General features: G+C 44.4%; 1 protein-coding gene across 2 annotated transcripts in view; it reads right to left on the reverse strand.

Moving 5' to 3' along the window:
• Window positions 1-8,060: 8,060 nt before the first annotated feature.
• Window positions 8,061-12,496, reverse strand: part of VWA8 (von Willebrand factor A domain containing 8) — a 376,366-nt gene continuing 371,930 nt past the window's right edge. For both annotated transcript variants that reach the window (XM_066380832.1, XM_066380831.1), the window contains 2 exons: window positions 11,454-11,692; window positions 8,061-9,468 (listed from right to left, as the gene is read on the reverse strand). In XM_066380832.1, coding sequence (XP_066236929.1) covers window positions 9,360-9,468; window positions 11,454-11,692 — 348 coding nt within the window. In that variant the 3' untranslated portion in view covers window positions 8,061-9,359. The remainder of the gene's footprint in view (window positions 9,469-11,453; window positions 11,693-12,496) is intronic.

Below are 12,496 nucleotides of genomic sequence, written 5' to 3' on the forward strand. Positions count from 1 at the left end.
TTTCGTCTTTGTTTCCATCTAGGAGTATTTGGCTATGAGGAAAAGAACAAGCAAACCTCCTGTATTAGTTATGTGTTAGGCTTTTGTATAATTTTTTTAAACTAATTTTTTTAAAAGATTTTATTTATTCATTTTAGAGAGGAGACAGAGCGAGAGAAAGGGGGAGGAGCAAGAAGCACCAATTCCCATATGTGCCTTGACCAGGCAAGCCCAGGGTTTGAAACCAGCAACCTTAGCATTCCAGGTCAAAGCTTTATCCACTGCACCACCACAGGTCAGGCAGCTAGCTTTTATATAAAATTAATCTGAAACGTTAGAGGCTTAATTCGTCAAAAGTTTATTTCTTGCTCATTTATGCTGCGTTGCCTCTGCTCTGCACCGTCACCCAGGCTCCTGGATGCTACGCCACCTCGGAGCCACGGCATTGAAGTCACATTGTTTCCTCTGTCGCCTCAGTTCTGACAGAGAGGAGCCGGAGGGCTGCACACAGGCCTTTACACGCTTCAGCCTGTGCTTAACACATGTCACTTCCGGTCACAGCCTAGAGCGAGTGGCCAGAACTAGTCATATGGCCCCAACCTAATGCCCGGGGTCAGGGACAGGTGGGGGATATTCAGTGGACAGTGAACGACTTTGCCACACTTCCCAAGCTGACGTAGTGAAAGCAAGGTGTTGGGGGATACCAGAGCATTTTGTGGGTCTCCGAGAAAGAGAGTACATCTGAACCCCAAAAGGAATTGCAACTAAGCATTGGCAGGTCTGGAACCATGGCCAGGTGTTTAGATTTTTCAGGGTTCCCTGTGAGCTTCTCTCCCCCTTAATCAGCAAGTGTGCTTAAAGAAAAAAATTTTTTTTTAATGATAGACTTTGCTTTCTAAATAAAATGGAAATAGCGATGGTACCTGTCTCATGCAACTGTTATAAAGACTTAATGAATGTATTCATGTAAGTGCTTAGGAAGTATCTGGCTAGGGAAGTGCTAGAAAAGAGTTAGTTATGATTTTGAAGAAGAATAATTTTTATTATTGTCCTGCTTATGCCAGAACATGGAACCCCGGCTTAGCCTTCTAAGCCTTTTTAGTCCCCCCCAAGAAAGGACTGACTATAGAATCCAGTTGTTTTGGAGGATATCTGAATACGTGGCTGAGTCAGGGGTCTTTCCCAGGGTTTGAGGAAGGGGTACAGGCCAGGGTGGCACCCCAGAGGAACTCACCTGTAGTTCCAGGGCTAACAGCCTTCCAAAGGGACACCCGTGGATACTGTGCAAGCTACTTGGGGCCACACGTAAGAAAGGCCATTCACCTCACCTCAGACAGGCGATGGCAGAACCTGCGAAAAAGTTATGATCAGGAAACAAATTCATGATCACAATCCCATTAGAGGACACGGCTTCATACAGTCCCAGAGGTCCATAGACTTATAGAGCTGAGTGGCCTCCCATTGCCTGCCCCACACCCTCTGCCACTCTGCTTTGATTTTCCTTGATTTGGTCCCTACCTCATTCACCCTGAGGGGTGGCTGCTCTAGGCTCCATTCTGGGGTGTGTGAATGAGCCCAAGAATGTCTTGGTCCCCACACAAAATTATTCCAACAGACCTTCACTTCCTGAGGGACCATTTCCCTCTCGGTCCTAAAACTAAATGCCTCTTGAACTGAATAGCACTTTCTGTTAATGAGGTGATTTTGTTCATTTATTTTGATCTTCACGTAAACTCTGAGATACAGGATTATTATTCTCATCTTAGAAGTGAGAAAACTGATTGATGCTCAGAGTGGCCGGGAAACTTGCCCCAATTCACGGGGCTTGGAGGGGTAGTTCCCATCAACTCTAAGCCTGTACCATGCAGAGCTGTGTTTGTGTTTCTCTGGTGCTGGTGCCAGTGCTGGTGCCGGTGCTGGTGCTGTAGCATGGGAGGGATGGGTCTGATCGCAGAAAGGAGGGTGAGTCTCCTCATCACCAATGTCCATACCTCTCTGCCTTCTGTACTCCTCCTTCATCTCCTAGGACTTACAGATACACTCAGGGTTCCATCCATGTGGCCTATTCACAGGCCTGAGTGGGACAGTCTGATTTAATGATGTCTAAATGACAGGAAATCAGATCATCCTGGGGAGGAGCTGAAGTGATTTTAAGAAGGAAATTGATGTCATGGTCTTTACTTATAAGAGCTTTGGGGATGGCAGTCATGAAGGGGCGGGAGGTCGTTGGCAGAGCAAGGATCAGAAAATGCAAAACTGGTTTTTCTTGTGTTTATGGTGATGGATGTTAACTAGACTTACTGTAGTTATTGCTGTGCAATGTATACATATACTGAATCATTACGTCGTACATCTGAAACTAATATAATGTCGTATGCCAATTATATCTCAGTAAAAAGTCTGGTTCTCCTTATAAGAAGAGGAAAACAGAACTATCTTAAAGGACAAAAAAGAGGTATATTCTTTAAGAAGCCACGTTCATTTTTCAGAGGACTTATTATTTTAGAGCTAAAGTAATAATACTACGGGTTTTTAGAAACTATTACATAACAGCTTCTTCCTAAAGGCTGAATTACAAACACTTCATAAAACCTCCTTGTAGAGGCGGCCCCACTGAAGTGCACACAACACTCGCTCCAGAGAGGGACGCTGTGAGTTCGAGGGGCTCAGGCCAACCGCAGTTCAGTCTTTCCCAGGACGGAGCTCAGAAATTCCAAGCTCTTCCCACAAGAACTTCCGGTGACAGCAGTGTTGTCCCACAGGGCTCAGATCAGCCCTGCCTTCAGAGGAGGGAGGTGGTTTTAATAGAGGTGGTGGCCTCTCGGGGCTATAAAGTCTCTTGCAAAAGGCCCACAGCACAAGGCAGGATCCTTCCTTGGCAAACCTAGGAGTAAAAAGCCCAGATTTGTTCACTTCCCCAGGGACATGGCCCAGGGCTGAGGGTGGGTGCCTGGTGCTGAGAGGCCTTGTAGGTGGAAGCCTTTGATCACTGCCAGGGAAACACCTCCTGGCACAGCCCAGATGTCAGGCAGAGTGTCCAGGAAAGGGAGGGCACCATACAAGTGGAAATCTACTGTCTGTAAAAAAGCAAGACTGAAAAGAACCGAGGTGCTCCCCATCCACACCTGACAGCCCTTCCGTGAGTGCTCCCGGAAGGAGAGAGAGGCCAAGTCCATTGCCCGAAGCAAGGATGACGCTCCCTACAAGCCCAGCTCTTGTGCCCTCACCTTGTGTCCCAGACTCAGTCTTCCGCTTGGGTGATGCTCTGAGCTGCAAACGCCCCCCTTCCAGACCCCCAGCTTCTGCCTCCTGGCCTCCCTCACAGTTTCTGTCTGAGGGCCTTCATCTCAGCTGGGGCTAGGAGGAAGGCATGTGAATGAAAGAATTCAAACCGAGATGTGCATGATGGATAGCCTCTCGGGGCTATTCGTATTTAAAAGGAGAAGCCCCTCTCGCTGAGAAACACCACTCCAAAGACAGACTTCAGATGTTAGGGGGCAAGGAGCCAGGCCAGCTGTGTGGAGCTGTATTCCAGCCAAGTGACTGAATGTCTGCTTTCAGGCGGGTCTGCAGAGCGGCCACCATCTCCCACCTCTGCAGTGAGCATTCCTGCTTGCAGTCTCCATGCGAGGCCAGAGACAGCGAGATTCAGTTCGGGCATCACATGGTGACTGTCAGATCTTTGTGCTTATGCTGCAGAGTATGAACATGCATATTCCAGCAGCCTGGAAAACAGCTGTTAAAAAGCATTGGGGACCTCAAGGACATTTTCCAGAGAGACCCTCTTCTTTATCAACTGCAACATAAATAGCTGTGATTCCCAGCCCACACAGCCATTAACTAAGCCCCGGGCCTTCCCAGATACCCTTTGTCACCCTCCCTTTCTACTTTCCATGCATAACAGCGCAGAATCCGGGATCTGGCTTGCTGCACAGACCCTCAGATTTCTCACCAGCCACAGGCTCTGCGGGAACTCCCCTCCCCCCCCCCCCCCCCCCCCCCCGAAGGCAAGGCCAAGGCTAGTCAACAGGCTGTTTCCTCAGTGTTGCTATTTGATTTCCACTGCGCCCCATGAATGCTTTTTTTCTGGGCCAGCACGGTTAGGGCTGAATTTCATGTGGGCCAGAAAATCTTTTGTAAAAGGAAATGGACCAGCTAGCTTTGCTGAGGCTCATTCTATTCCTGGAGGCCAACGAAGACTTCTTAATTTGTGCTGGAATGAAGAAATGGTCAGTCTCATTACATTAGCCTCAGTATTCACTGCTATACATACATTGCATTTGAAATCCCAACCTTAACGCCCTGAGTACACACCGTAGACCAGTGGTCCCCAACCCCCAGGCCGTGGACCGGTACTGGTCCGTGGGCCATTTGGTACTGGTCCGCAGAGAAAGAATAAATAACTTATATTATTTCCATTTTATTTATATTTAAGTCTGAACGATGTTTTATTTTTTTAAAATGACCAGATTCCCTCTGTTACATCTGTCTAAGACTCACTCTTGACGCTTGTCTCGGTCACATGATACATTTATTCATTCCCACCCTAAAGGCCCTCCGTGAAGATATTTTCTGACATTAAACCAGTCCGTGGCCCAAAAAAGGTTGGGGACCACTGCTGTAGACTGTTTTTTTCCTTTGTTCCAGTGACTAAGGCTTCAAGTATAATATCATGAGACCAATCACATAGAATGTTCTTGACAAGCTCATTATTGTCTTGCCATATTCTGGCTGCATTAGGAGACAAACCTGCTTTGGGATGTTCCAACAGACACTGTTCCTTCCGTCCCCAGGTCAAGCTCCAGTTGCCATTACTAATGTTTCAGAGTGACATGTAAGTTTAATAAATCCTTATATTCTGAAACTCCTCTGGGGTCATACCCACCATCTTCAGGGCCAGAATTTATTGCCAAACACTTTTTTCCTTTAGAGACAGAGAAGGCGGCCCCAAAACCCTTTCACTGAAGCCTGTGAGAAGAGGGAAGACTCAAGAGGCTCTGGTGCCTGTCGAGGGCGAGGACCATGCCTAGTGGCTCCTTAGAGGTTTTGTCCTTTGATGAGATTTCTTAGAGAGAACACGTTGTTCTTGACACCCTCTGGATCTAAACCACCTTAAAGGAGTGTTATACTTTGCTCTGAGTAGCCAAATACCACAAGCACCACTCAATTTACAATTATGTAACGCTGGCATTCCAGAGCCAGTGTGCAGGGCTGTGCAAGAACAGACTGTGTCTGTTGGAAGGTGAGCACTCCAGACAGCGCTGAGGCTCGAGAAGTGTCACATCACCCTCGGCCTGACAGCTCTGCCTGGCTCGTGTTCCCCCCTCTGGAGGAGAATTTTGTTTACAGGATTTAACAATTAAAAAAAACCACACACACAATTGCACATTGTTCAGCCGTGCTCAAAGGTCAGCTCTGGGCACACAGTAGTTTTCCAATTCTTCATCCTTTTTTTTATCTCAGTGTGCAGATCAACGGATATGGAGTTTTACTTTAAAGGCAGCCAAGTGCAAAGAAAAAGACAATGGTAAAAAATTATCCATGGATATGTCTGTCCAGCTGATGAGGGAAAGCCCTCGTTTCCAGTTCTAATGATAGTTCCGTAACTTTGAGAATGCACCTTCAGTCCGCAGCAGCGCTTGGTGTTCAGGCAATTGATAGAGGGGCCAAAATCCTCTGTGCAATGGGGGTGGGGGGCTCTGGAGACAAGGGGACGCTGAAATGATCTGGCTCTCGTCAGACAATGAGGAACAAAGCCATTCACTGTCTGCAAGACAGGAACATGGGACTTTTGGTTATAGATCATTTTGTCCAAATTTTAAAATTTCTAGATGAGAGAATTGAGACCCAGAGTGATTAGCCCACATTTGCTTAGCTAGTTAACAGCTGAGCAGCACCTAGAACTTTCTGCTGACTAATTCTATCCAGAGTTTGTAAATTGTCCCCTCTGCCAGGTGGCACACCGGGATGTCTTTTCAGTACAGTACCTGCTGGATTTTTGTCACAGTGAGTCGCAGAGAAAAGATGAGGAAAGGCCATCGGCAAGAACTTTATGAGACAGCCCTGACCAGAAATTGGTAGGAAGTGAGACTCTACATCTAAGTATCTTATAAAGCCATATGTGTTACCGGTTGGAGTAATTGTTAAAAAGCAGACATTTTATTCTTAATAAGGTGAAAACGCTGGGTACAATATACTAAATACAAGTGGACATTTGATTATTCCTGAGATGCAATTCTAGAAAAAGTTGTCCAGCCAGGAGATATCAGCTTAGAATTTGTAGAATCTCTCTTATAATTGCAATTGTTAGAAACAAATTAGGAAGAAACATAATAAACAAGCGACCACCGCTCCTGCCCCCCCTAGTCCCATACCTCCCTGCTCTGTCACTGATAATGTAACTGTAGCTGGTCTGACAGGCACAGGAAGGAGCCAGGTGGGGGAAGGGCTGTGGCCCCTGGAGCTGACCTTTCAGGAACACTGACCATGCTGTCTACAGAAAGCCACTTCTCAAGTGCTTTCAAGGCCTTAGAATTTGTTTAGGGAAAATCTTGCTGGCATTGATGGATTCCTCCTCTTCTGACAGTTCACAGGAAAGGGTCTAAAGAGTTAGATGATTCATTTCAAACACGTGGTAGGCTCAAGTCCTCCCACTCTGATCCACTTCTGTGGCTGTGCTCGAGCTGTCCCATGTGTGATGAGGTCATTTTCCTGGGGCACAGAAGGGGTCCAGGGGGAGCACACACCATATACTGTGGCTATTCACAGCATTATTCCTCCTGGCTGCTCACGGACAACAATGAACCTTCTCAGCATTACCGGGGCTCACTACTGAGAGGAGACAGGGTTAGGCGCCTTTCAATAGAACCCCCCTGAGGCACACAATGCACTTATTATAACGTCCTGGTCCCAAGAAGGGCCTGGGAACAGCTTGGAGTGGCTCATAATTAAGTGCATTTAATAATAAAGGCACAGATTTCTTAGGTATTGCAAGAAGTGAAAACAAAACCCTTCATCTCATTTTCCACGCCCCTCTGCCATCATTTTTCCCTTTCACAAATCAGAAAAGCCAGGAGTTACATGGTTTTGTTTGTTTGTTTGTTTGTAAATAAAAATTGCGAAGGATGTCTGGCCAATGGGGGAGGGTAAATTAAATTACTTGAAAACATTCTTTCCTTGTTGAAAAATTGGCTTCTGCTCACTCGGGCAGTTGCACGTGGGGGAGATGTGTTGAAAAGCTGTTCTGTCAATCACTCTTAGATTGGACTTCTAAAGTCCTTCTGGGGCTGCGACCCTCTGGCAGAGGGGCACCCCGAGGGGTGAAGCTGCCACTTGGACGGGAAGGTCCTCAGCTTGCTGCTGTGCCAGGCAGGAGCATCAGAAAGGTCCTTCCAGCAGTGTCCCACACCCGCCTCTGACCTCCTGGATGTGTACAGAGAGTTTGAGTACCAAGGAGAGGAGAGACCTCCATGAAACGGGGTCAGGGTACAGGGAGAGGCGCTGTACTGGGGGAAAGGAGAAAAAGGCACCAAGAGCTTGACATCTAGGTTTGCAAGAAGGTAGTGGGAAGATACCAGGGCAGGTACAGACACCACACACACACACACACACACATACACACACACACACACGAAGCATGAGAGTGACCAGCATGCTCTAGCTCTGTGCCTGCCTGACATGGTCTATTTTCTTGAACTTCCCTAAGACTCAGTTTCCTTATTTGTGAACTGAGGATTTTAGTAGGACAATGAATAGTCAATAGTCCAATATTGGGAATCTTGGGAAAGTGACTGAAGTTCTTTGAGCCTCAATTTCCCTATCTGTAAAATGAGGTAAAAAGTGTCTGTTTTGCATGCATTGCTGTGAAGATTGAATGGACTGCTACATGAACTCACTTAGCATACGTGGTGCATAGTAAGTAAATGTTAGCTGCTGTTGTTACTAGTCCTATTGTTAGTGTCATTACATATTTAAAGGTACTTATTGGATTGTAATTGTTCACATCATTGGATGATTCAACACAGATGGCAAACTCTAGTTGGAAAAACAAGACATGTCACACACACTCACTGGGCACACTGTATTGGAAATCTGATTACTTTTATTTCTTTGACAGTGGATAAAGAGACGGGGTGGTGGAACAAATGAGTGTTATCTTTTTTCTCATTTCCTCTAATTAATTAAATGAAATGGATCTGTACAATTTCACTACAATGTATATGTATGAGTGAATAAGATAACATTATTAACGAGCCTAGTTTTCCCACCTTATAAGAAGGCACAGACATTGGTGCTTCTGACTTTGCCATCCACAGTGAAGAGGAGCTGTTTTATTATATGGTTGGAGAGACACTGAGTTCGGCCGAAGCATTTGATTTTAAACAAAGTGACATGGAGCCTCTTGATAAACAGAGGTCAGCCCAAGATGGGGTGGGAGTATGGTAAACTTTGAAAGAAAAAGAATGAAGCTTGAAAAGAGTATTTTTCTAAACAGCTGAAGACATTTCCAGTGATCATTCTGTTCAAACATACTACCTTGTTTTTACTGTAAGTAAAAATATAAGCATTTGTTATTCTGAGCACTGCATTTTAGAAACCAGAAGGGAGTAGTAGAAAGCTTTTGAGAAGCACTAACAGAAGGAGCAGGAAACTCGCTGCCAGACATCCTCTCCCTTCCGCGGCCGGCAGCACAGAGACTAGAGCTCTTGCTCTTTATTATCTCAAGAACCTTTTAAAAGTCAGGTGGGAAAGGAAGCAATCCAAGGATCTTTTGATTCCTTTTGGTTTTGGCCATGAAAATGGAATTACTGAGAAAATCCAAACTTTTATAAAATACTGCTGCTTGAAGGACTTTTCAGCGGATTTAATACTGTAACGTCATTGTTGGGCAGCACGAACTGGGGGAGAAAAAATTACTGGATAGAAGCAGGTTGGGTGGATTTGTGCAGACCTGTTGTATCTCAATGTCAGAATGTGGCATCAAGGGCTCAGTTTAATGGGGTCACTTCTATCATCTCAGGTGACCAGATGATGTGTTAAGGCAAAAGCTAGGTATTCTCTTCCCCTCAGGCTTTTGGGAATGAACTAAGAAGCACAGTTGTCAAACCACCTTCCTTTAACCATCACCTTTTATAGACTGCAGATCAACTGGCTTCCTCTAGTTATTTGTAAACCTATCAACAGTTGTACATTTCCAAGCACAAGCCTCCTTCTGGATTCTTTTCTGAACTCTGATTACTGGGCAAGTGTGGGAAGAGCCTGGGATGCCAGTTAGCCAAGTCCTATGCACGGCTCCAACGTAACCATCTCCGCTTCTTCAGAGTACTCGTTACTCCTATCTTATTGCAAACCCCGGGGATGAGGGTGAAGAGGGACATTTCTTAAATACTAGACAACATGGTGGAGGTAAAGATCTGCTGCAGGATCTGAGGGATGTCCTTGGTATCCATGGCAATGAAAGACCGGCCAGCTGGTAGAGTCCTCTGAAGCCTGCCCAGATGGAAAGGGAAAAAAATTACCATTGCAAATTGGGGCTCCCCTTCCGTTCCCCCAAACCACAGCATCCAAGCAGTTTCTTAGGAAAGGAAGATTTTACTTCCTAATACCTTGCCCCTGCCTGAAATCGAGTCGCTTGTCACTTGGCAATGAAAGTTCTGTAAGAACAACAGGGAGAGCATATGGAAAGCAGTGAACTCTGCAGGAAGAAAACCAGTGCATTTGGGAAAAAAAGTTTCTTCCTTTTATTGCTGCTATTTTCTGGTATCTTCTATTCCCTTGACAGTACAGAGCCTTAGGAATCGATGTGAGATGAGCTCACCTGGGTCCAGCGACTGTGCTGGCCTCACACTGAACTTCTAAGCGCTTTCCCTGCCGTAGAAAACAGGCCGTGAAAGCTGGGTCCAGGCAGCCCCCGCGGGCTCTCTCCGCTTTCTGCCACACACCGCACAGTGTGCAATGCAATTTGACTTATGCAATTGCTGCTTCGATGGCACCAAGGCTACATAGGCTTACGATAGTTTTTTAAAGGCCAATTTGTCATTTGGAACAAAGGACCATTTTTGAAGGCAATAAAAGTGTAAGACACAATTCTATCCAAAAGAACGCCTCCTTTCACTGTGCCAACAAAGTTTGGTTTTCGAATGACATTTAATAAACGTCAACCATCCTGTGTAGTATCATACATTTGGCATGCCCTGTAGACCAGCTAATTCTGCAACATATCTTTTGCCAGTGAATGTTGGACCATTTCCCTAGGAAACCACAAGGGTATTATTGTGCTTTCTTAAGTATTCAAACAGGATCTGTTCACTAGAAAGACAAAATAGCTATTTCAGCTCATTTGCCTGAGCTTGCTGTCCGCCTAACATTGGGCTGGGAGTGAAGAAAATCTGAGTAGGAAAGGCACGGTTTGTGTTCCAGGACATGGAAGTTCTAGAAAAGGCTAACACACAAAACTGAGAAAAATGCAAAGTAATAAAGTGATGGTAATGACATGATATTAAGTCTGTTCTTGACCTTCCTCTGCAGTCCTGCAGCACAGGGAAGGGAACAGAAAGGGAAGATGCCAGCACTCGGGACACAGACATTTCCTAGCCTGCACAGGATTCTGAACCAGAGGATGGCAGGTATAGAGGCAGAGGAACAAACAGGCAGGGGCCTTTTGAGTTTTAGGCAGGAATTATTTTTCGGTGAGGGAGGACATATAGTTTCACTTGTGTTTTCTGTTTCTTACAGGTATTTTAAGCAGATAAAAAAACATGAGCTCTTTCTGTTTGTAATTCAAAAAGAAAACTGTTAGTGTGTTTAAGTTATTGAGTGTTTCCAGGTCTCTGTTTTCTGATTGTCCACAATTGTATTTATTGTCTGACCATAAATTTCTCTATTGAATATTCAGCAGAGTCAATATAGCATCTTACTATATATACTATCTCACATTGTCCCAAGTGTTTCACCTGCCTTATCTCGCCAGTAATGAAGGTATATACACTTATATATTTCATATACATATGTGTGTATGTATATATTTGTCTATATAAATGTATGTATATATAGATACAAATGATATATTATTCCTATATGTTTGCATATATCTATATACATTATATAGACACTCACACAATCTTTTATGTGAGAAAAAAATAGATGTTTGCTACTTTGATATGATTTGAATATGAACTGATTGATCTGAGCTTGGGACCTAGATGTAAAGTGGAAAATATGCTATTTATTTTATTGTTGGTAAGTTTCAATACCGAAAAACACTTGATTTACAATGATTATTGTTCATCCACAGGTAAGCAGGAATATCACAGCCTCTCAACCAGACTGTCAGCTCCTTCAGGGCAGCAATGCTAGTGTCCATTTTCCTCCATCTCCCCCACTGACCCGCAAGCTGCTAGGCCCATGAAATGGTATGTGTCAGGGACCCAAGTATCTTACATCTGTCCTTTGCTGTATGATGGGGTAACACTTACCTGGTGGCTTGATCTCCCAAGGATCCAATGAAAATGGCAAAAGCATTTACTTGAGGGTTGCTTGTCAGGATCTGGGCAAACTTGGCAGGATGTATTCCATATCGTGACAGGTTTGCGTCGCTCAAGACGATGACAAAGTACTCATCAGCTTCTTCTTTGACAATATCCTTGATGGCATGCTCTGTCCCCTCCAATGTGTGGTCCCCACTCATGCAGAACTGAGCATGGGCATGCATCGTCTAGGGATAAGAGATGTTGCACAAAAGCCAGGGGTAAGAAATGCCTTTTTCAACAAACATGACAATTCTTCTATTGATCATGAAAATACACATATACCCATTACTATACATGAATAAGAAGTCTCGGAGTGAGTTCTGTTTAGTTGGCACCAGAGGGGACAACACACAGCTCACGGTGGTAATATTTGTATGTGGTGAAGACTTTTGTTAGAAACAGGAAGTGTTCCAAAACTATCCCAGTTGGAATTTAACTTTTAAAACTCAAGGAGCCATTTAAAGTGAGAAATTGTTAGAAAATATAAAACTGGATATCACACCAGAGGATGAAGATAACACAGGAGAAAAATAAGGAATGGCTAATGGCCAGTAAACACACTTGTAATACTCAACAGTGTACTTACATCAATAGCAACAGAGGAAATTTACATTAAAATCACAGTGTGTGTGTTTTATTGTAGATCTAAGTATGTGAAACTGAATTTATCATTAAAAATACTAAGAAACACAAAGTTAGGGTTACAGAGTACATTAAAAGGGGTTATTTTTCTCTTTCTACTGAAATATCTACGGGGCTGGGAAGAATTGTACAGAATATAGGAGGTGACCCAGGCTATAGAATCCAGATACAATCCAAGTATCTGAAAGAGACATAGGGAATGAGGTTTCAATTTTATATGGTGGAGAAAAGGATTTTAGGCACAACTATTTTCTCAGTTTGAATATTTGTGAAACAGAAAGTCTTTTTCTTTCCTGTATCTCTGTTTTTTCAGTGATTTTTTCAGTGACCAGAAGATACTTTGCCTA

This window comes from Saccopteryx leptura, chromosome 4, assembly GCF_036850995.1.
Source record: "Saccopteryx leptura isolate mSacLep1 chromosome 4, mSacLep1_pri_phased_curated, whole genome shotgun sequence".
Classification (NCBI taxonomy): domain Eukaryota; kingdom Metazoa; phylum Chordata; class Mammalia; order Chiroptera; family Emballonuridae; genus Saccopteryx; species Saccopteryx leptura.